Source organism: Struthio camelus, chromosome 24, assembly GCF_040807025.1.
Source record: "Struthio camelus isolate bStrCam1 chromosome 24, bStrCam1.hap1, whole genome shotgun sequence".
Classification (NCBI taxonomy): domain Eukaryota; kingdom Metazoa; phylum Chordata; class Aves; order Struthioniformes; family Struthionidae; genus Struthio; species Struthio camelus.
The window spans coordinates 2630196-2650945 of record NC_090965.1 but is presented as its reverse complement, the minus strand read 5'-3'; the positions used below and the strand labels follow the sequence as shown (position 1 = coordinate 2650945).

The 20750-nt window shown below is 54.5% G+C and overlaps 1 protein-coding gene across 5 annotated transcripts in view; it reads right to left on the bottom strand.

Annotated features, from left to right (window-relative positions):
- The window catches only part of LOC104139267 (receptor-type tyrosine-protein phosphatase V-like), a 39405-nt gene extending 25063 nt beyond the window's left edge, over positions 1 to 14342 (bottom strand). The window contains exons 1-13 of one of the 5 annotated variants that reach the window (XM_068918179.1): positions 14016 to 14342; positions 13839 to 13918; positions 12685 to 12748; positions 9547 to 9813; positions 8143 to 8412; positions 7236 to 7502; positions 4911 to 5201; positions 3968 to 4228; positions 3071 to 3343; positions 2161 to 2430; positions 1325 to 1594; positions 583 to 855; positions 1 to 273 (exon numbers count right to left, since the gene is read on the bottom strand). In XM_068918179.1, the coding sequence (XP_068774280.1) occupies positions 1 to 273; positions 583 to 855; positions 1325 to 1594; positions 2161 to 2430; positions 3071 to 3343; positions 3968 to 4228; positions 4911 to 5201; positions 7236 to 7502; positions 8143 to 8412; positions 9547 to 9813; positions 12685 to 12748; positions 13839 to 13904 (2845 nt within the window). In that variant the 5' untranslated portion in view covers positions 13905 to 13918; positions 14016 to 14342. Of the gene's footprint in view, positions 274 to 582; positions 856 to 1324; positions 1595 to 2160; positions 2431 to 3070; positions 3344 to 3967; positions 4229 to 4910; positions 5202 to 7235; positions 7503 to 8142; positions 8413 to 9546; positions 9814 to 9921; positions 10686 to 12684; positions 12749 to 13838 lie in introns of those variants that run through there. The other 4 variants (XM_068918180.1, XM_068918181.1, XM_068918178.1 and 1 more) reach the window with 4 other exon arrangements.
- Positions 14343 to 20750: the final 6408 nt, after the last annotated feature.

The window sequence follows — 20750 nt, the reverse complement described above, 5'->3', positions numbered from 1 at the left end:
ATGTCCATTGGCTGACATTGGCAGAGGAAGCTTCAAAAGAGCCTTTCACAGCAGTGACCTGCACAGCAAACCTGCTGCCTGCCTCCAGGTGAGTCCAGGTAACATTCTGGGCATCTGGCCTCAAGATCTGGACCCTCTCCCTGCTCTGAGAGGTAAGGCTATACAGAGTAACACGATAGTGGTCCCTCCTGCCAGGGGGCTTGTTCCAGTATGTGTGAAGCTCTGAGGAGCTGCCTAGGTTGGTAAGGCTCAGATTTGTAGGAGGAGCAGGAACTGCAAGAAAAAATATAGACATGAGTCAGAGAGAGAAAAATCTAGTTTTGAACATGCAGCCATCTCTGAGGAGGAGTCTTGCTTTCCCCTGGGCAACCAACAGCAACAGGCCAGCCAATGATCCTATGCCCACTTGGTGGAAGAAGGCTGCAAGAGGTAGAAAATGACTGCAGGCCACCATCATCAGCAACCAGGCCAGGGGGGCCTTACTCTCCCCTCCCTGGATGGCAAACATTATTCCCCATTCCATTCTACAGCTCCTTGCAGTTCTCCTGCCTGGAGTCATACGACAGTGGTGTGGATGCTCACCTGTACAGCCAGTGATGTTCTTGGGGAGGGAACGGTAGGGTCCAGCTACAGCCCAGATTCCAACAAGGTAGCAAGTTCCTGGTGTCAGCTCTGCCAGGGTGATGTTGGTGCTGTCTTTTCCCACTTCTAGGTTCCTTGGTGATGAAGAGGAGCCCTCCTCATGCATGCTGAGCAGGTATCCATCTCTCTGCCCAGGAGGGGTCTCCCAGTGCACAGCCAGAGCGCGAGCAGTGCTGGCAGGGATTGCTGACAGGGAGAGAGGAGGTAGCGGGACTGTGGGAGAGAAAAAGTGTCATAGTGGACAAATTTTTGTGTGCCCAGGACTGAATGAAGTTTGGGTGTGAAACTGGAAGCTGCAGGACTGTGAACCTCTAAGATGCTGTCTAAAGAGGGCTGAGGGCAGTGGGTTGCTCTCAGATCAAAGCTGATCCCTGTGTCCCACGTGGTAGTGGTGAGTTGCAACCACAGCCTGAGACCCCTCTGTCCCAGAGTGCTGGGGCAGGCATGGCAGGATGCCCTGTTGAGCTGGTGGGCTCAGGGTGAGCCCTTCATGCAGTGAGAGTCCCAACAGGATAGCCAGCACATGGAGTATAAGACAGACATTGGTGGGGTAGCAGGGATGTGGTCTCAGAGCCCTCCTGCAGAACAGCCCTGGGACTATCCTCTTGGCTTCCAGATCCTCACCAGGTCAGCCAGGATGGTACCAGGCATGGGGATAGTTGCAGAAGAGCCCTGTTCCTACCAGTGTAGCCGATAGCAGTCTGAGAGGAACTGCGATGAGGCCCAGCCTGTGAGAAGATCTCCACACGGTATCGGGACCCTGGCACCAGCCCCTCCAGGTCAAGGTGGGTGACTCCATGCGGAACAGACACATTCCTGATGATGGACAGGGATTCAGCCACCGAGAGCTGTACCAAGTGCTCTCTGCCACCGCCTGACTCCACCCAGCTCACATGCAGCTCCTGGGGTCTCGAACCTGGTTGTGCGCTCACATTAGCCAAAGATAATGGATCTAGGGGAAAAAACAGCATGAAGATCCATGAGATGGCAGAGGAAAGCAATGAGAGAAGCCAGGACCCAGCCTGCACTTCTGTCACAGGGCTAAAGGATAAGCTGCAACAGTCAGCTGCCAGGTCTCCCTTTGCCAGCATGCTACGCAAGCTGCCCATGCATGTCCCCCAGGTGCTGCTGACAGGCAGGTGCTGTCCTGAGTAGAGAGCATTTAGCTCCACAGTGGGCTGCTCTGCTCTATGCAAAGGGAGCAGCAGGCCCAGATGGTCTCTGTGCTTCACCTCTTGCATCCCTCTCCCAGCAGTCCCAAACAGGCCTTGGGTTCATGAATAGTCTAAGCTGAAGGTCAAGCTTGACTGGGGAATGCCTGAGCTAGGGACTCTGAGACAAGCATACAGCACCTAGCTCACGACACATGCTCCAGTTCCCAAAACCATGGAATACGTAGCTCTCACTAAAGCCCTCCTTCTGCAGAGATGGCCTGGCTGTGTCTGTGTCACTGTGAATCTTGCAGGCAGTGCCAGGGTGCCCTGTCCCTGAAGCAGGCTGATGCCACCCCTCACTCACATGTCCACTCGGTCGCAAAGTGGGATGAGGATCTGTACGGGCCAGAGAGGATGGTCACCTTCAGGAAGTACTGAATGCCAGGAGCCAGCCCCAGAAATGTGAAGTTCTGGGTTTTTGGCCCCACTGAGATGTTCCTTTGAGCTGGAAGGTTCTTGCTGTAGAGCTGGAGGTGGAACTGGTCCACATCGCCGGCAGCCTTGTCCCAGAAGGCAGAAAGTCCCAGTGGCTGCCTACTGTTGGTCAAGGTCACGCCAGATGGAGCCAGAGGGTCTGAGAAAGAAGAGAAATTCAGGCAGTGAGAAGCAGCTCTGTTGGAGCTGCCATAGTGTGGAGGAGGGAGCTGCTGCCTAGCACTGTGATGCTGCATTGGCTCAGAAGACAGGGCTATGACCCCCATGTATGCCCTAAAGTGAGTTTGAGCTCCTTGTTCCAGAGGCAGAACGTCAGAGTTGGGACTGGACAGCTGACCGCAGAAAGGACTGTATATCTGCAGGCCCTTGTCTTGCGCACCATGGATTGCTTGCTCCTAGTGGAATCAGGTTAGAAATTGGTGCTGGCATATCAAATCCCAGGAACAGTCTAGACTTCCGCTCTGCAATAAACATGGGACCTGCTGCCCACCTTTCTTGCTGGGTAACATTTGGAAATATTTGATGTCCGGTGGCAAGTTTCGCCTGCACTGAAGACCCTTCTGCTTCCAACCTGGCTGAATGTGGCTCAGCTCGTTCTTCCACTCTTCCTTCCTCTGCCTATCCAGCCCTGTCTCCAGTTCTTCCCTTACATGGTCCACACTCTGCCCTGCTTCCATGCTGAAAACTCTCTGCTCTTTTTGGCCAGATGATTGTGTTTACAATTTGCAGTAGGGTTGGGCTAGGAGTTCTGCTCCTTTCTATGGGGGTTACACACTCACATGTCCAGTCTGTGGCTGATCGCATGGGGGATTTGTAAGGTCCAGCCATGGCAACCATCTCCAGTGTATACTGTCGCCCAGGGACCAGATCCTCAAAGGTGATGTTTGTCAAGTTGTTCCCTGCAGTCATGTTCCTGACCCACTTCTGTGACTTGGTCTCCCAGAGGGTGCCAGTGTAGCCAGTGCTGCCAGCAGAAGCTGCTTTCCAGGAAGCTTGCAGAGAGGTGCTGAGGCCTTGATTGCTGAGGGTCAGCTGCTCTGGGGGCAAAGGATCTAGGAAAGGCAAGGTCTAGAGTCACAGCCACAGCCAGACTGGGGCCACCTGGCAGAGGTGCAACTGCAGCTGTGCTGGGGTGAAGCCCCTTCCCTGGAAACACTCCCATACTGGGGGGGCCCAAGCCCTCAGACTGCCTGTGGGATCTGAACAGGTCATCATCACCTCATTCTAACCCCCACAGACTAATGAGGGTGTGTGTGGGGGTTACATCCCCAAAGTACCAAGGACTGGGGCAGCATAGGGTCCAACACAGCATGGCAAGAGAGGGCTGCTTTGGTGCTGGAGAAGGTTGTGGGCTGGATGGCCTGAACGAGGTTCAGGGTAGATCCAGCTTGAGTAGTTCAGCAAGAGTGGGAGCCTGAGTGGATGAATCCTTCCCTCATGAAAGGAAGAGGAGGGTGTTGGATGCTGCTAACCCACATGCTGGGTAGTTAGGATGCAAACCAGGGTTGGGTACATCCAACGGTAACTCTGCATTTTTCCTTAGCCTTCTGCCCTTCTATTGCGTGAAGTTGCAAAAGGTCTGTGATTTTGTGCACCCTGAGGCATGACACCACTAGGAAGGACAGAATCCAAAAGGAACCCCAGGGGCTGGCTGGGGTGAGGGCTGTGGCACTCACATGTCCAGTTGGTGATGCGCCTAGGTGCAGAGGTGTAAGGGCCAGCCACAGTGCTGATCTCAAAGCTGTAGAGGGTTCCAGGGCGAAGGCCCTCATATGTGAAGTTGGTGACACCTCTGAGCAGGGAGCTGTTCTTCATGGCGTGCTCCACGGCATTGAGGGCCAGCATGTAGGCCTCTCCCATTGCCTCCTCCCAGTGGGCTAGCAGGCTGGAGGGGCTACCCTGGCTGCAGAGGCTCACACTGGATGGTGCTAGTGGCTCTACAAAGGACAAAGACAGGATCATGCACATCACTGTGTGGGGCAGTGAATGACGCAGCCAGCCTGCTGTGGTGATTCCTTCCACCAAACACAGGCAGCCAGGGCTGCAGGGAAACCATTTTACTGCTCTGAACGCAAGGGGCTGGGTAAGTCCCTCCCCAGCCTATGCTCCCTGCTAGAGTTCCAGTCATTCCCTCTCAGGTTGGCAGCCTTGGGGCAGCTAGATGAGAACTGATCACGGCTCTGAGATTCACCCAGCAGGAACTGGGTACAGGGGAGTTGCCATACTGCTCTGAAGGCTCTGACAATATACCCACAGAGCCACATTGCTGTGAGCAGAGGGAGGGAGTTGTCTTGATGCCTGCTGAGTGCTAAGTTTGAAGGTTATTGAAGAGGATCAGGGCTTGGTTAGTGCCTGACACTATCTAGCCTGAGTCTGCAAAGGGCCTTGAAATCCACCATTCAAGAGGACTCGTGAGGTGGAAGGTTTTGTTGTTCTGACTCACAGCCTGTTCTTGAGGCCAGCTGCCATCACACCGCACAACCCCATCTCTGCCATCTGCTGCAATCACCCCTTTCCCTTTCCATGGGCCTCCCTTTGGGCATCAGCATTGAAGAGCTTGGCCCCTCTGTGAGGAGGCAGAAATGGCCTCAAAAAGTTGTTCTTAGACTTTCTGCTTACGTGTCCAGGCAGCTGTACTGTAGGCAGAAGCCCGGTAAGGCCCAGCCACTGCTGTCACCTGGACAGAATATTGCTTCCCAGGGCTCAGCCCATGCAAGGTGACATGACTGCTGTCTCCTCCAACAGATATGTTCCTGGTCGGGGTGCCATCCTCTCCCTCCTGCAAGGTCACCAGATAAAAGTCTCTCTCTCCAGCTGGGGTGTTCCAGTGAGCCTGTAATGAGCTCTGCTCCTCCACACTGCTCAGGGTCACGTTGCCAGGGCTCAGAGGGTCTGGAAGGGAAGGGAAAACTGTTTTGTGTGTCAGGATTACAGGGTGCTCTGAACCTCAACCCCAGGCCTTGCAGTGTTTGCTTTGTGTAAGGACTGCCTATCAACACTAAGGTCCTGGGCTCTGAGGTATCTAGCACACCTGCATTCCTGTCCTGTCCTGCTCAGTCCAAGCAGACAGACTTCTGTGTGAGCGTGTGCCATATGAGACCCTTAGATCTCCCCACATACCCCTGAGTCTTGTTCCCTGCTCCCTTAGTTGTAAGAACACTACAAGCCTGGCTTAAACATTCTGTTGGAGCATGCTGTTTTCATTCCCCAGTGCAACTATCCCTGGTCTAGTGGAGCTTAGATCAGCTTGGCAGTCCTGCTGGGAAATTCCTAAACACCCATCTCATCTCCATTTGTGTCCTATCATGAGTTTGCTGATATTCCCGGGAACTGGCCTGGATCAAACTCCTGGCTGGCTGCCCCCAGCTTTTGTGTCTGGCACCAAGGACATTTTTTCGGTCGGGTAAATCAGAGCCACAGACAATAACTGCGGGGATATAGTCAGAGTCACTTCATAGCAGAAACAAGCCAGCTGGGGGTGTGGAGACCTTCCAAAATCCCAGCTGCAGAATTAGCAGTGAGCAGGCTCCAGGCCACAGCTTCCCGGACTAGCCGGCTGAACAGGAAAGAGCTGGAGACTTGCTATCTTGTAGGCTCCCAGGTCCTCAGATTTCAGTGTACACCTGGCAATGACCAGCCATTGTCTCTGCGCAGGATGAGGCCGAGTCACTGGGCAGAGCAGCCCTGAGTTTGCAGTTTGATATCTCCATAATTTGTTGCTCTTCCCTACAGAAGGCCAACTTTTTCTTTGGTTTCCTGGGGAGGTCTGGGAAAGCGAGTCTGCAGCAAGAACCGTTCACAGCACAATGCACACAGTGTTGGCAGCAAACAAGGAACATGGTGATGGAAGTTACCCTTTTTTTAGGGCCCTCATCAGAGCAGGGGCCAGAAGGTGAAGGCAAGGGGGTTGAATGGGGCAACTTAGCTAGGGTCTGGGAGTGCTGCCCTTAGTTTCTGACCTGCTGGAGACTGCCTTTCTTGGCTACATGTAGTGCACTAGGGACATCCACTAAGGTAAGGTTAGCAGGTGCTATCAAAATACACCCTTGACAGCAATCAAAGGGGGCCAAAGCTCTCGTTCACTCCAGGAACCTCCAGTTTACACCAGCTAAATTGCTGTCCCCTTGCTCCTCATTTCCTCTGGTGCCTTTGGACAGTCCCCAGGCACATGAAAGACTGTCCAGCCCCAGCTGCACTGCACACCAATGAGGTCTGGTGCCTGGGCTCTGGCCCTTCCAGAGCCATCCTCCAGGAGAGGTCAGACTGATCCTGTTGCATACCAGGGGAGAGGCAAGCAGGCACTGGGATTTCATCTGCCCAAAGGGGACACTGGTCTTGCATCTAGACTCTCTCCTTGTGTCTCGTCTTGTCCCTCTGTTCCCTCCCTGACTGCTATCTCTGACTTCCTTCAAAGCCTACGATGCAGCCCTGTTTCTGCCCATGTTTCCCCAGGACTTGGTGATCCTGGTCCTCTGGGGCACTCTTCAGCTTGTCCCAGCTTCACAGAGTGCCCACCTTCTGGGTCCTACTGCTTTCCCATTCCCCTTGTCTGTTATCATACAGTCCCAGATATAGGTTCTGGAGTGGCTTCAAACTGGATCCAAGGAGATGAATCACCCTTTGCACCCAGGGCTCTTGCAAGAGACCTTTACATTCAAAGCACAGATAAAAGGCCAGGGAGACAGCCAGGGTCTTCAAGGCACAGAGTCAGATCTTCACTGAAAAGTATTAGGTTGCTATACTTTTTTCGGAGGGAGAAAGGGAGTTTTGCATAAACACCAGACTCCAGGACCTGGGGGACTTGAGGGCAGCATCCACTGTCAAGGAGCGGGCCATGCTGCTCTCTGTCTTCTGAGCCCTTGGATTGCCATGCCTGTTCTGAGCCTAAAGGCAGAGATATGGTCACCGAGGTCCCCTTCCCTAACCCAAGCATGCTGTACTCACATGTCCAAGCTGTGGCATTTGGCCCCATCATGGTATAAGGCCCAGCCATGGCACTCAGACCCAGCCAGTACTGGGTGCCAGGGTGGAGGTGCTGGAAGGTGTAGTTGGTGAGGCCTCTCTTGGCTGACAGGCTCTTGGTCACCGTCTGGGTGAGGAGCTTGCGGAGCGTGAGGTGCAGCCAGGCAGCGCCCTCAGCACCAGCCCAGGAGGCAAAGAGGCTGGTGCTGGAGCCTGGGCTGAGCCTTAGTTGTGTGGGGATGGAGGGTGCTGAGGGGAAAAGCAGGAGGCAGTGAGATTCAGCAGCGGCAGAAGAGAGCTGGGGCCTCCAAGGACCCATCACCCTCCCCAGGGTCTCCTCTACCCATAGCTACTCTCCATGCTGGCTCAGGGGCTGAAGGTCTGGCTGGGGTCTGCTGCAGCATCTCTGTCCCACCTCCCTTCCCAGATAGTCTGAAAAGGTCTTAGGGTCCCTCCATATTTTCATATTTTCTCAGGCCCCGAGGCAGAGCAAGGGGGCAGCCTGGATAATGCAACATTTCTGCAGCTCCCACCAGCCAAGGCCTTTTGCCAAATTCCCGTGCTGCCCTTCTCCTATGGCGACATAAAGAGAAGCCCAAGTCGTGGGCTTGTTCTTCAAGACCAGGACTGAGGTGCGGAGGCCTATCCCCTTGGCTTGACAAACTGGACAAAGGTGGCCCTTACCACATCTCTCAGCTTACAGCAGGGATGTGAAAACTTTCCAGCCGCTCCCCAACTTACACACGCTTCCCATCCTGTGTCTGGAGTCTTCCTCCTCCTCTCTGCCAGCCCAGCTAGCACATATGCTGCATTTCTCTGCCAAAGCCACTCTAACCTCTATCTCTCCCTTTCCCTTCCGCCTTGGGCAGGCACACCCATCCCTCCCTACCTGTCCACTGGTGGATACTGGTGCTGGCCTGGCTGGCTCCAGACAGTGTGCTGACCTTCAAGGCATACTCGCTGCCAGCCAACAGCCCATCAAACAGGAATGTGGAGGCATTTGTCAGGATGGATACATTTCTCACAAGCGTCTGGGAGTCGCTGTGGTACAGGGCAAGGTGGTAGCTGTCTCGCTGCCCGCTAGCGTGTTCCCAGGAGGCATGCAGTACAGCAGAGCTCCCATCACTGCTCAGGCTCAGGTTGTGGACAGGTGAAGGACCTAGGTCAGGCATGACACAGACAGGGTTTGCTCACTGCCTTGCTATGCCTGATCTGCCAGGCTGCCTGGGAGCTGGTAGAGCAGTACCTTCTCAGCTCACTTGGTGAGGTCCCACTGGCCAACTCCACAAGACTGAATCCTCAAAGCACAGACCCATCAGCTGCCTGCCAGCCTCCCTGGTCTCTCACAGGTGTCAGATCAATCTCTACATAGTCACTTCAAGTTGGGCATGGAAGTTCTGCCAGGGACAACATGCTGGCTGTGCACTGAGAAAGGCAAGGCCAGCAGCACCTGCCTCCAAGCTCACCTAGTGCGAGGGCCCTCCATTCCTCCTGGCCCTGTGGATACTGCCAACTATCTTACTGCAAACACCAACCCCTGCTCTCCCCACATAGATTCCAAGCCACTATAGCAGTCTGACACCACCCTCTCCCCATCCTTTCTCCCGGCCAACCCCTTGCCTTTGCTCTGCCCTTCTTTACCAGGCTTTCCACCTTCACCTGCATTGATTTACTCAGGGATCTTCTGGAGAGAAGCAGGCTATGGCTGATATCCTCACATGAGCCATGGGCTCATCAGCTCTGCTCTCCCTTCCCCCAGTCCCTTGGCATGAGCCAGGAAAGGCCAAGAGCAAGGGCTGGTGGACAAACAGGGGATCGCCAGAGGTGTGCCAAAATCATGGAGTAGACACTACTTCCTTGTACCTCTTTTGTACCTCCAAGCATGACATTTTCTATCCCTTAGCTCTCTGCAGAGTCCACATCATGGTTTCGTCCATCACTTGTTACATTATTCCAGGAGATGTGGCCTGGCTAGTGCAAGGGGCAGGGGCAGGGGCAGGACCTTCCCTCCACGTGGGAGAATAACTACCCACGGGCCCTGGGGATCCGAAAAGGACCCTAACTGACAGGGAAGTGGGGAATGACTCAACCTCCCCATAGATTCACATGATTCCACATAGCCCTGAACTTCACATCCTCGAAACCAATACGAGGATAGGTTAGGATAGGATAGGTTAGGATAGGATAGGATAGGATAGGATAGGATAGGATAGGATAGGATAGGATAGGATAGGATAGGATAGGAAGGAGAATTTAGACCCATTGACTCTGCAATCCCTGGGGAACCTCTTACTTGTCTGTCCTGTGACTGTCTGGCTGGTGATGCCCATGCAGGCAAGAGTAGCTGTCACCTCAATCTTGTAGCATGTGCCAGGTGTCAGCCCGTGGAACCAGAAACTGGTGCTGTTGGGTCCAACTGATCTGTTCTGCAGCAGCATGTCTGGCCCCAGGGAAGAGAGGGCAAGCAAATATCCCATGGCACCCCCCTCTGGCTCATCCCAGGACAGAAGGAGAGCATCTGAGCGGCCATGGTCACTCATGCTGAGGTTCAGGAGGCTCCCTGCAGAGGTAAAGCCAAAATCCTCAACAGGGAGCCATGGTGCTGCTGGATTCAACATAGGAACAGTGAGCAGCCAGTGTATGGGGCCAGGCTTCCCAGCCCACCAACCTTCTCTGCACCTCTTGGCGTAGGTCCACTCGCCCACTGCAATCAGACATCTCTGAATCCAAGGGCTCTCAGCAGCATTTGGAAAGCACAAGAATGTTTGAAAATCCTTTGGAGTGAGGGTCAAAGACACTAGATACTGTGTGAAAGCAGTGCTCCTAAGCATGGAGCATTTCTTTTGGTGGACAGAAAACAGGCCTCTAGCTTCAGGTCATCCCATGCTGTTCTCAGACAGCACTAGGTTTCTGGCAGAAATGCTGCCTTCTCTGGTTATAATCCATTGCCTGTCATCTTATGGTACTTTCTTGGTTAGTTTGAGCCCCCTAAAAGATGTCAAAGGGCTCTGGATCCAGCTGCAGGGGCAAAACAAGGGCCAGCCTTAGAATGGGGTGGATATGGCAGTGGGGCAGTTATGCTTCTTGCAGTAGTACCTGTCTCTGTGTGAGCCCTGACAGAGGGGATGATGAAGGCTGCCCCTGAGGGATCCAGGCACTGACACCCCACTGTTATCAGAGCAGAGCAGAGAGGGTTGTTGGGTCTGGGGACAAGGGAGGTTCTTGCTGAACTCATAGCTGGGTTAGGAGAGCCAAGATATCAACCGTGGTCCCTGCAGCACCTGGATAAAGCAGACCCACTGCTAGGGAGCAACAGGCGTGGGGCTTGTCCCGCACTTGGCTGTGCCATAGCCCAGAGAGGGTCAACCGGTGCAAGGCATTCACGGGCCTGCTGTGTCACCCAGGTACCTGGGTCCGGTGCTGTGCTTTGTCCTGCTCAATGCAGAGAAGACACAGGAATAGCAGGAGGCTGCAGATGTGGTGGAATTGTGACACCAGATTTGCATAACTCACTGCTAAGGTGTGTCCCTGTCCTGGACTTGCTGTGGTGGCATCGTCAGCATGCTGTGGCTGCAGGACCAGTGCTACGGCATCCAGATAGAGAGCATCTGGGAACTGGGAAGTAGCAAATGGGGATTTGTCTAATTTGTGGTTCAATGGCCAAAAATGCCATTGAATCCGTGCCCTTAGAGTTGCTCAGGAACTGTCTACATGAAAAGGAGCCAAACAGAGCCTGTCTGTTGGGATCAAGCTAGCAACGTGACCCCTCCACACACCATGTCTACCCTTCTATGCCTTGAGGGGCCCTCGCTATGAGGTCAGCCCCCTACAAGCCCCTGCTGGGGACCACTCCACTAGCTCCTCAATATCATTGTTAACTACAGGCTTTCTCTTGCTTTCAGCTTTTGGGAAACACCACAGATGATCTGTAGGTCTGGTGCTAATGAGACATTTGTGCAATAATTAGCACTTAACATTTATGATGTACAGTGTTTTGTAACAGGCTTACATGTGCTCTGGCAGGACAAGAAAGCTTTAAATAAGCACAACTATTGCTCCAGAGGCTTGCCAGGGGCTGCCTTTATGCAGCAGAGGGGCAATAGTGTGGGGGAATCCTTGGGCCAGGTACACCTTCAGGACTGTTCAGGTGTTTTGTGTGGGTCTCCTACAAAGCTGGAAAGGCTATAACTATATGTTATTTCTGTTTCACGTAATGCTGTCATTTAGAGCCTGCCACTAAGCTAAGGAGAACTCTACTCCACAGATAGGGTGCAAGGAGAACAGGGAAAACTAGTCTGCCAAAAAGGCAGCAAAGGGAACCAGGTCCCCGAAAACGCCTTCTGAGAGCCATCCCCAAGTAGTTCAAACACAGGTATGGGAATAGTCTGCTTGGGAAGAGTTATCTGAATGCATCTGGGTGTCTGTGAGTTAGGTTTCTACACCTGGGCTAGTTGCTCTGGGCTCCCCTTGCGGTCAGCAGAGACCCAGTCATGGTAGCACATGGAGCCAAGGGCATGCCTAATCTCTTCCCAAAGATATCCAGATGAACTGTGCCCAGCAAAGAGTTCAAGCAGCTTTAGACAAACTAGGATGATTTTTCACTATGGGATCTTTCTTGTGTCCTAAAGATAAGAGTTCTCCACTCACATTTGTCTGCTGGTCCTGGGTTTCCAGCAAACTGAACACCTTTCCTTCATTTGCCATATCCCAGTCATCTTCACCTTCCAGTAAAGCTAAATTAACGCTCAAAATAGGTCAGACATATCATCCAGCCCTGAGACCCATGGCCATAATACTGCTCATGTACCTACAGCTAAGTTCTGCTAACCACATCTCAGACAGCCACATCCAAACACATTCAATGCTCTGAACGGTGCCTGTGGATCATCTGGGAGAGTGTTCACTGGACGGGTCAAGAGCCGTGCTGGTGAATTTCCCACATGCAAGCACACAGCAAGGATCACTAGATGCAGAATGAGCGTGGCTGTGCTGCTCCTCAGCCAGCTCACCATAGCCATGGAGGTGCCCCATGAAGCACAATCCCAGCTGTCTGATTCCATGGTTCCATGTAGGGGACCTGCGGCTGTGTCACTGCTATGCCCACTTGATGCTCTGTGGGAAGAAGGGAGCCTTGGAGCCTTTTCCATTTCCTATATGCCACCCTCCATGGAGCTTATCTCTGCTGGGAGAAATAGGGCTGTTCCCATGGCCCTCATGAGACTGGGTGCCAGAAGAGGATGGAGCTGAATTCCTCCCCTTCCCTGGTCATGATCAGCTTCAGCAGGCAGTGAGTCTAAAGCGAAATATTTACAAAGCTCCTCTTATGTCCAAGACTTGTAGCGCAGCACAACTGTTCATTTGCCAGCTCCTGGGCACCAAGACCACCCTCCACATCCTGGGGAGCTCCTTGCTTCCCTCGTCTTTGACTTACCTCTATCACTTGGTGCATCCTGTCCTTCCAATCCTGCCCATGCTGTCTGATTGCATCTCTTGCCCTGGGGGATTGAGGTTATCAAGTGAGATAGGGGTGAGGTGAGGTGGTCCAAGCTGAGACTAAAAGCTAGGAGAGGTGACCTGTGTCAGCCAGGGGTCAGAATGGCTGGGCATAGGTTCCACCCAGCCATAACATCTGGGGACCATGACCCTGTCTTCCCAAGAGAGCGCAGGTCATCTCTAATGACAGCCCTTCCCTGGCCAAGGCAGGGAGACAGACATAGCTTTTAGGATGCCTTGGCCTTTTGCATGGGTCCTGGGACTGCAGACATGCATGTGGCACTGCCCTTGGTGTGGAGACATCCCACCAATACTATCAGAGCATGAAGGGCAGATTTGGGTCGGGAGTGAATTCAGGACAGGCCTTAGCAATCTCACTCCCTTTTACAGGCACCCCCCCCCCCTTCCCATGACAACGGTGGGGGATGGAGGGACCCTAGAACTCAGTCCAGCTGCCATCCACTGCAGGCCGCCAAGCAAGGGCTTGGCCTGACAGCTCCAGAGCATCTAGCACCCTCCACCCTACAATGGGTGCTCAGTAAACTTTTGGGACACCCATCTCTCTACAGCCTGCTAGCAAGCAGGATGTGCTCTGCGTTAGGTTGAGACTAGTTCCCTCCACGTTAAAGGAAATATCTCTATCTGCTCCCTGTCCAGCAACAAGCCACAGAGAAGCACTCATCTTTCTGTAGTTATTTCCCCCTCAGCTCTGCTGTCTGACTCATTTCTGGCTCCTCTACCAACTGCCTTTAGGAGTGTGTGTGTGGAAGGGAGAGAGGGGGATCCAGAGCCCCTGGGAATAGCAGCCAGCCAATTCCTGGGGCGAAGAGCCATGCAGCCATGGTAGCAGTAACAAGCTCTGATCTCAGGCGCTGGGGCGAGAGGGCATAGTGGGTGGGGGGAAGTGGAGGAAAGAGCCAGCTCATAATTGCAAACGTCGTTAATTTGGTGCAGCTGCGCGGCTGGAGAGGCAGCCCAGAAATATGCCGTCATTCCTCAGCGGGGTAGCACTATGCAAGCCCCTTACTGCCAGTGAATGTGGAACCAGGATCCTGCACAGACAAATGGAGGGTTCAAGAGAAAAGGGCTTACCTCTACCAGGGTTCCCAGGAGCCACGGTTCCCATAGGATGAGCAGCGGCAGCAGCAGTAGTTGCATTGGGACCAGAGCAGCTGCAGAATAAAGGAAGAGCAAGTTGGGGGAGCTTCTTAGTGCTGTCTGTCCCCAGCTAGCCCCTTATCCCATGGCAGTGAGGAGCTGTGTCCCCACATGCTTTCCAAGCTCGAGTGACAGGATGACATCAGTAGGAGCAGGCACTGCATGCCAGCGTGTTGCACATCAACCCTGCCAGCTGTCCTTGGGCAGGAGCAGAGTGTGCCTCCGGGCTGGGAGAAGTCCAGTGTGTGTGTGTGTGCGTCTCCTTGTGAGCATTTGCTATTGTTCCTGCGGATCTGTGTCTCTCTGCGGTGACTCTGCAGTTGTTCTTGCGTGAGCGTGTGTGTGTTGCGGCCAGAGAGCTGCCTGCCGGGGGGGGGGGGGGGCTTGGAGGGTGTTGGGGGGGTTGCTGTGGCTAAGTCTCTGCAATGCTGGAGCCCTGTCTGGCTGTCAGGAGCTCTGCAGAGTTGTGGGAGTTGGTGCAGAGAGGGGAGGAGAGGGGAGGAGACAGGACAGGCCAGATGGCGGCTGTGAGCTGGAAGGGAGTGCCTAAACCAGCCCCCAGCAAGGAGAGGGCGGATCACAGCCTCTGAGCCTCTGGCAGCTGGGCTTGTACGTATGGAAGGGGCATTGGCTTGAGTGTAGATCTAGGGTGCTGTGCACCATGCCAGGCATCCCTGTCCTCAGCATGTTCATGTACCCTTTAGCTCTGTACACATATGTGTCTGTGCATGGTGCTGATGGGGAATGGGAACTTTGGTCATGCCTGGTAAGGTGGGAGATGTGTGTCTCTGTATGATGCCCATGGTGCATTGCTGCTGTGCGGGCAGATTGGAGCTGTGGGGAGTGTACACTTTGTGAGAATTTTGTGTGTACTTTGTCCCATGGGCGCAAAGATGTCTGGGCTGTGCTCTGTTTATTTGAGGCATTGGTTGGTTCTGACCTGTGCCACGTCTGCTCTTGGGCTGTAGGGCTTGCTACTCTTCTTGAGCCTGTCCCCCAGCAGCAGCAGAAATACCCAGGGACCATCCAGAAACTTCCTAGCAGGGCCGGTTAAAGGAGCCTTGGCCTTGCTACTTGTCCCAACACTGAGGGTGGATTCATTGCCTGGCATCTCCTCTATTAATAACTCAAATGTTCTCACCTAACACAGATGCATGGCTTTATAACATGGGGCCATTTGGAGTACACCCTGTATCCCAGGAGCTCTATACTGTCACTGGGACCTGAACAGCTAAAGAGATCAGTGGGAGCACAAGGCAATGCCTCGGCTTTAGTGTAGGCAAGCATTTTTCATTCTTAATACAGGCAGCTCCAGAGGGGCTGAATGTAAATATACAAGAGAGGCATCTGCTTAAGTGATGGAGGCCCAGGGTAAAAGCCCTGACTCTTAGGACACTCCTGATACGCCTTTGGGAGACTGCACTGAGATACATCAGCACCCTGGGGAAATGGAGATGAACCATCAACCAGCACCACTGACAGCTGGAAGCACCCATCATTGCTGCTGAATGTAGAAGTGACCAGGAGGCTAGTCTCTGTCTCATGAGAAAGTAGCTGGGTGCATGGTGAATGCTCACGGATGCTGGAGGCAACAGTCTCTAGCCACTCCCCAAGGATAGGGAAGGAGGCCCCTTCTGTGAGCCAGAGCAGAGGAAGGCTCGGGGCTGGCTGCTGAAGTCTAGAGTGGGCTGGAGGCTGTTTTAAAAGGCTCCTTTCCAGAACAGGGTGGTTGCAGCCAGCTGGGAGGAGGTTTGAGTTCCCCACTGCAGTGAGGTCTTGCCAGGTTTACCCTGAGGCCCCAGGGAGGGATCCTGGAGGTTATAGCTGGCACGTCCTCAAATGTGTATGCAAAGAAATTTTCGACCTTCATCTCACCAGGCAGGATTCAGGTGGAGGTGCAGGCTGTTAGCTAAGGTGCCCTGCCACAGAGTAGGATGGGTGACCTCACATCACAGTCAGGGAGCACAGGGTGGTGTTTGCTGCAGCGAACAGCCTGGAGAGCCAGGCTAGCCTGAGAGCAGAGGCAGAGCCAGCTGAGGAAGCTGGGGCAGGGCTAGTGAGGTTGGATGGAGCAGTGTTGTGTCCCGGGGTGGGGGGGAAGTGCATAGTGGCCAGAGTTGCAGGTGAGGGCAGCACTGAAATGGATGATTCCATGACTGATGAAGCAAAAGGCTGGGGATTAGGATAGGGCTCAGAGGGCTGGGAGCTGTGATTCAGGGGTGATGGGACAGGGCAGGCTCTGGATTATGATGGTAACCCAGGGAAGAGGTTAGCTTTCCCTGCTCTCTGAGGCAGGTGACAGGAGGCAGTGTCCCCCACAGTGGCACAAACAGGAGATTTCCCCAGGCTACAGAGTCAAGGTAGGGCTCATCTAGCTTCAAAGCACACTGAAGAGCTCCAGGTCAGCAAGAGGACAACCCCATTCACTGCAGTCCTAGGAAACGCCAGCTGGGCTGAGTCTGCCCTGCTCAGCCAGGGAGTAAGTTGAGCCTGCACATGCTTGCTACATCTGCCCGCACTGGCCCAATCCCTCCACTCCCTCTTTGCAGCCTAAATGCTCCTGCCACCAGCCTTTCTGCAAAACTTCTACCCTGCAGGCAGCTGTGCTGCACAGTGAGACCATGACAGCCTGGGAACGAACCCTCTAGCCTGATCTCTTGCTGCCCCCCTCCCCCCCCACCCCGCCCCCAACCTGGAAATAGCTCTCAGCCACTGTAGGATACAGCAGGTCCAATTGCCTTTGGCATGCCAAGACTAACTGTCTCCCTGCTGGACTAGGAGCATTCCCCTAAGTCTCCAAGGGTTTGGTATCCCAGCCCTTAGGTGTCCTGCATCCTAAGACAGGAGGCGTAAGGGCTGGATGCTGGTAGGGATTGGGAGCTCAGACTGAGCATGCCACTGTTTATAGTTCAGCACAGACTTGAGGGCCAGTCATCTATGCAACCTTGGGCCGAAACCCCTTCTCTGCCTGTCACACCAGCTGTATCCCATGCTCTGGTGTACCCTCAGCATCCAGCTGTGCACAGCAGCATGGCTTGTGGCTCAGGACAGGCAGGAGCTGGCAGGGTTGTGGAGTGCATGCCCACATTTCGCTGGCAAAGCTTGCAGAGCTGCAGGCTGAGGAAATCCCTGGCTTTTGGACCACAGGTTTTCCTGTGGTCTGGTGGCCACAGAGATAGAGCCCCATATTTCAGCTCCTTGGAATTGCTCTGTCTGGCAGGTGGGCAAGCGAGTCCAACAGTGGAGAGAGCAAATGGGAATTCATGGCCATCCTGGCCTGGTGGGATGGAGCTGCCAGGGAAGTGGGTGGGTGGTGCCATCTCAGGAGCTTGTGGGCAAACTTCAGCTGCCAGCTCCCTGTGTTGGGGATACAACTTCACTACCAGAGTAGTTTTTCTGAGCACTGTCCAAGCACCAAGAGACCCCTCCTACCCTCCCCAGTCTCCAGGCTGGTGAGCAGAGATGGAATATCTGGAGCATGTCTTCTCCATCCCTACTGGAGCCTACTGCCATGCTGTGCTGTTGCCCCATGCTTCTTCAGGCAGGAGGAGAAGTTACCCTGGGGCTGGCATGAGCATTGGTCCATTGGTTGGATGCCTTGGCACCATGCCTTGCTGCCTGCTGGGCTGGAACTGACCATTAAATGCCACAGTCCGAGCAGAAGCCCAGCTGCTTTACTAGCCTCCGTCTGCTGCTGATGGTGCAGGTGCAGCACGTGGCAGACAGAGCTGACTTTGGGGACGTGTCCACGCCGGACCCACAGATTTAAGCCCACTCTAATTCCTGTCCACGAACCCAGCAGTTCTGCTCTGAACTGGACCTGAGTTCAGAGACTTCAGGCTGCGCCTGTGGTGGAAACCAGCCTGAATTGCTACTTGGAGCCAAACCCAGGCCTTGTCCCTGGCGCCATGGGGCTGAGCAGCCTCCCATACTGGACAGAAGAAGCCGCTCATTATATATCAGTGCTGCTTTCTGCCTGGCCACCCCAGTGACACCATGCCCACCACAGGCAAGGACACAGAGAGAGCCTGCCTACAGCTGGGGATGCCAGAGGCACCCCTCTGGCCCCCCCCCCCCGACAGTAAAGCCTTCAGTTGTGCCAGACCCAAAAACAACTTCAGAAGTTTTCTCCACCCAGCAGCTGGAACCAGGCCTGGAAACTCAGGGGCTGCCGAGTCATCACATTTTCCGTGAAGCAGCAAAGGCTACCACAAGGAGCAGGGGGATGGGGGAGCGCCTGGCAGACTGTGAACATTTGAAAAGCTGTGCTGGCCTGAGCTGGAGTGGTACAGCAGGATCTGGATAGCCAAGTCATGGCCTCCTGCAAGGGGGAGAGCCCCAGGCTGGGAGATTATCCTTATACCTGAGATCAGGCTTCATCCAGTCTAGAGCAGAGGTGAGAAAGGGAGCCCTCTGACAGGATGCCCGTCACTGTGGTGTCAGGTCTTGCTTACATCATGGGACAGTAGGCACTGTGCAGCAGTAAAAGCCCTGTCTGAAACCACTCCAGGTTGCCTCACTGGGAAGTGTCAACCTCAGAGCAGAGTCATCCTCAGGTTTGCCTTGGCACTCCATATACTGGCCTTTGCATGAAGTGCCCTGGGCATGGAGCTAGTGGCCCAGGGCTTGTCCATGGGAGATGTCCATTGGACATGTCCATGGAGATGTCCATGGAGATGTCCCTTGGAGCATCTCCCAGGCTTGAGCATTACTCTCCATGCTTGGAAGATATAAGGGACCTACGTGGGAAGCACCAGCTTGGGTGAGGAGAGGGGATGAGCATAGGCTGGGCAGCACAGTAGGTATCTAAGACAGTGGAGAGTGGGGGATATCCCAGAGTGTCATAGGGTCTGTGCATGGGCTCAGCATGGTGTCAGCCAGCAGGCAATGCTCCTGAAGCTGGGCATAGTAGAGAGTCTTGGGAGGGCCTCTGCAAACTGCTGCCAAGGGAAAACTTTATGGGCACAGGCACTGCCACTCAATCCAAAGGGACTCAACCTCAACAGGAATGCCTGTCACCCAGAGATGTCTCAGTGTAGTGTGACACAGCCTTGGCCTGATGCTACAGCACGAGTGACACCATCACAATGTAGAGGATCCTGTGCCTGAATGCAGAAGCACACCCCTCCTGTTCCCCTGCATAAGCACTGCCTTAGCTCCCTGGGCAGGACCTCCTGCAGGCCGCATGATGCCCAGTCAGGGAGATTTTGTTGCCCAGCAGCCCAGCAATATGGTCCTGGTGCCACTGGGCCTCCTGCTCTGGAAACTAGGCTGGAAGCCACTGCCCAGGCTCCTGTCCTGCCTCAGCCCAGAAGCAAATTCCCTCTGATCCCCGTCCTCTCCTTGTGCCCACCAGCATTGCGCACTGCCCCAGGCCATGACTTTGGTTTGCTGCCACCCCCAAGGTGCTGGGTGCTGTCTGGGGTTGTGAGGGAGGAACAAGGCAGGGGGCTGTTCCTAGGGGCAGAGCCCATGGAGGGTGTGGGTGCTGCTAGGACCTCTCCATTTGCAAGACTCAGGCCAGCTGCATGGCACAAACTCCGAATTCCAGGATACTGGGATGCTCTTCCTTCAACCCCTTGTGGGTCTTTAACCACATTGAGCCTTACCAGCACTGCTGTCTGCCTTCTACCCCATGCTTTCAGATCTTAGAGCTCTTCCTATCCCAGAGAGGGGCAGGGTCTCAGGACATCTGCCAGCAGTTAGGCTGAGGGGGATAGGCACCCTTTCTGCAGGGCAGGGCTGTACTCAGAACCAGGCACACCAATGCTGGCCAGGCTGCTGGGTAAGCAAAGAGGCACAGGAGCAACTCTTGTGCTCGGGCAATGTTCTGTGCTTACCCCTCCTTGCAGCCAGTGACAGACGAGACCTGTCAGCAGGACCTGTGATGCCTGCGGGTGTGAACCAGGCGCCTGGAGACCTGGGAAGAGCAAGGCTGCGAGTGACTCAGCACACTCAGCAAGCCGGCAGAGCCGGGTAGACCTGCTCTGCCCTCCTGGGGTGTAGGTAACTCCCCTGGGGCTGAGCAGACTCAGGAGTCACCTTAACCTGGCCAGGGCAAGAGACACCAGGTGGGAAGGGCTTGTGGCAGTCTGGAAAGTGCCTGCCTCACACCTTCTTTAAGCAGTGCTACAGCAACACCTGAATTGCCTAAAAGACCCACATCCCATCGTCAACATCCTGAGAAGCCATGGTGGGCATGAGCTCCCACCCTGGGACCCTGCTCCAGAGTCCCAGCACCAAGGCAGCACCAACACAGAGCCAGCATAGGCTAACAGTGAAGGTGCCTGGTACTGCCAGAAAATCTGCTCTCACATAGCCAAGAAGGGTGTGTTGCTGGCAGCAAAACAGGAGCAGGAACCCAGTGCTCCCGCATGCCTCATCATGCTGGAAAGCCAGGGTATGAATCCCCCTATTGCACAGCCACAGCAGCATAATGCCAGTGTATGCCTATCACACATGCGCTGAGGCTGCCCTGTCTTCTGCAGCCTGCCTCAGCAGGCTATGTGCCAGGTTTTGCCTGCGCTATACTGGAATGCAGGGCTGGCCCTGACAATCCCCAAGGAGATCCACAGTCCCTTCCCCACTGCACACATCCCAACTTCAAATGCACATCTGAGAAGGGAGGGGGCAAGGAGCAGGCCCATACCTTTCTTGGTGGGCATCCCCAGCGGAGGTCCACAGCTTGTCCCTGTGAGCTTGGCGTGCACGGTGCCAGTTCTGCACGCTCACACTTGCTCGCTGTTTACTGCTGCTTGTGCATGGCCCTGACGCTCAAGACTGGGCTGGTCCTGAAGGAAGGCCCGCCTGGGCTTGCCCAGCCTCTCTCCCAGCAACTGCAGGACA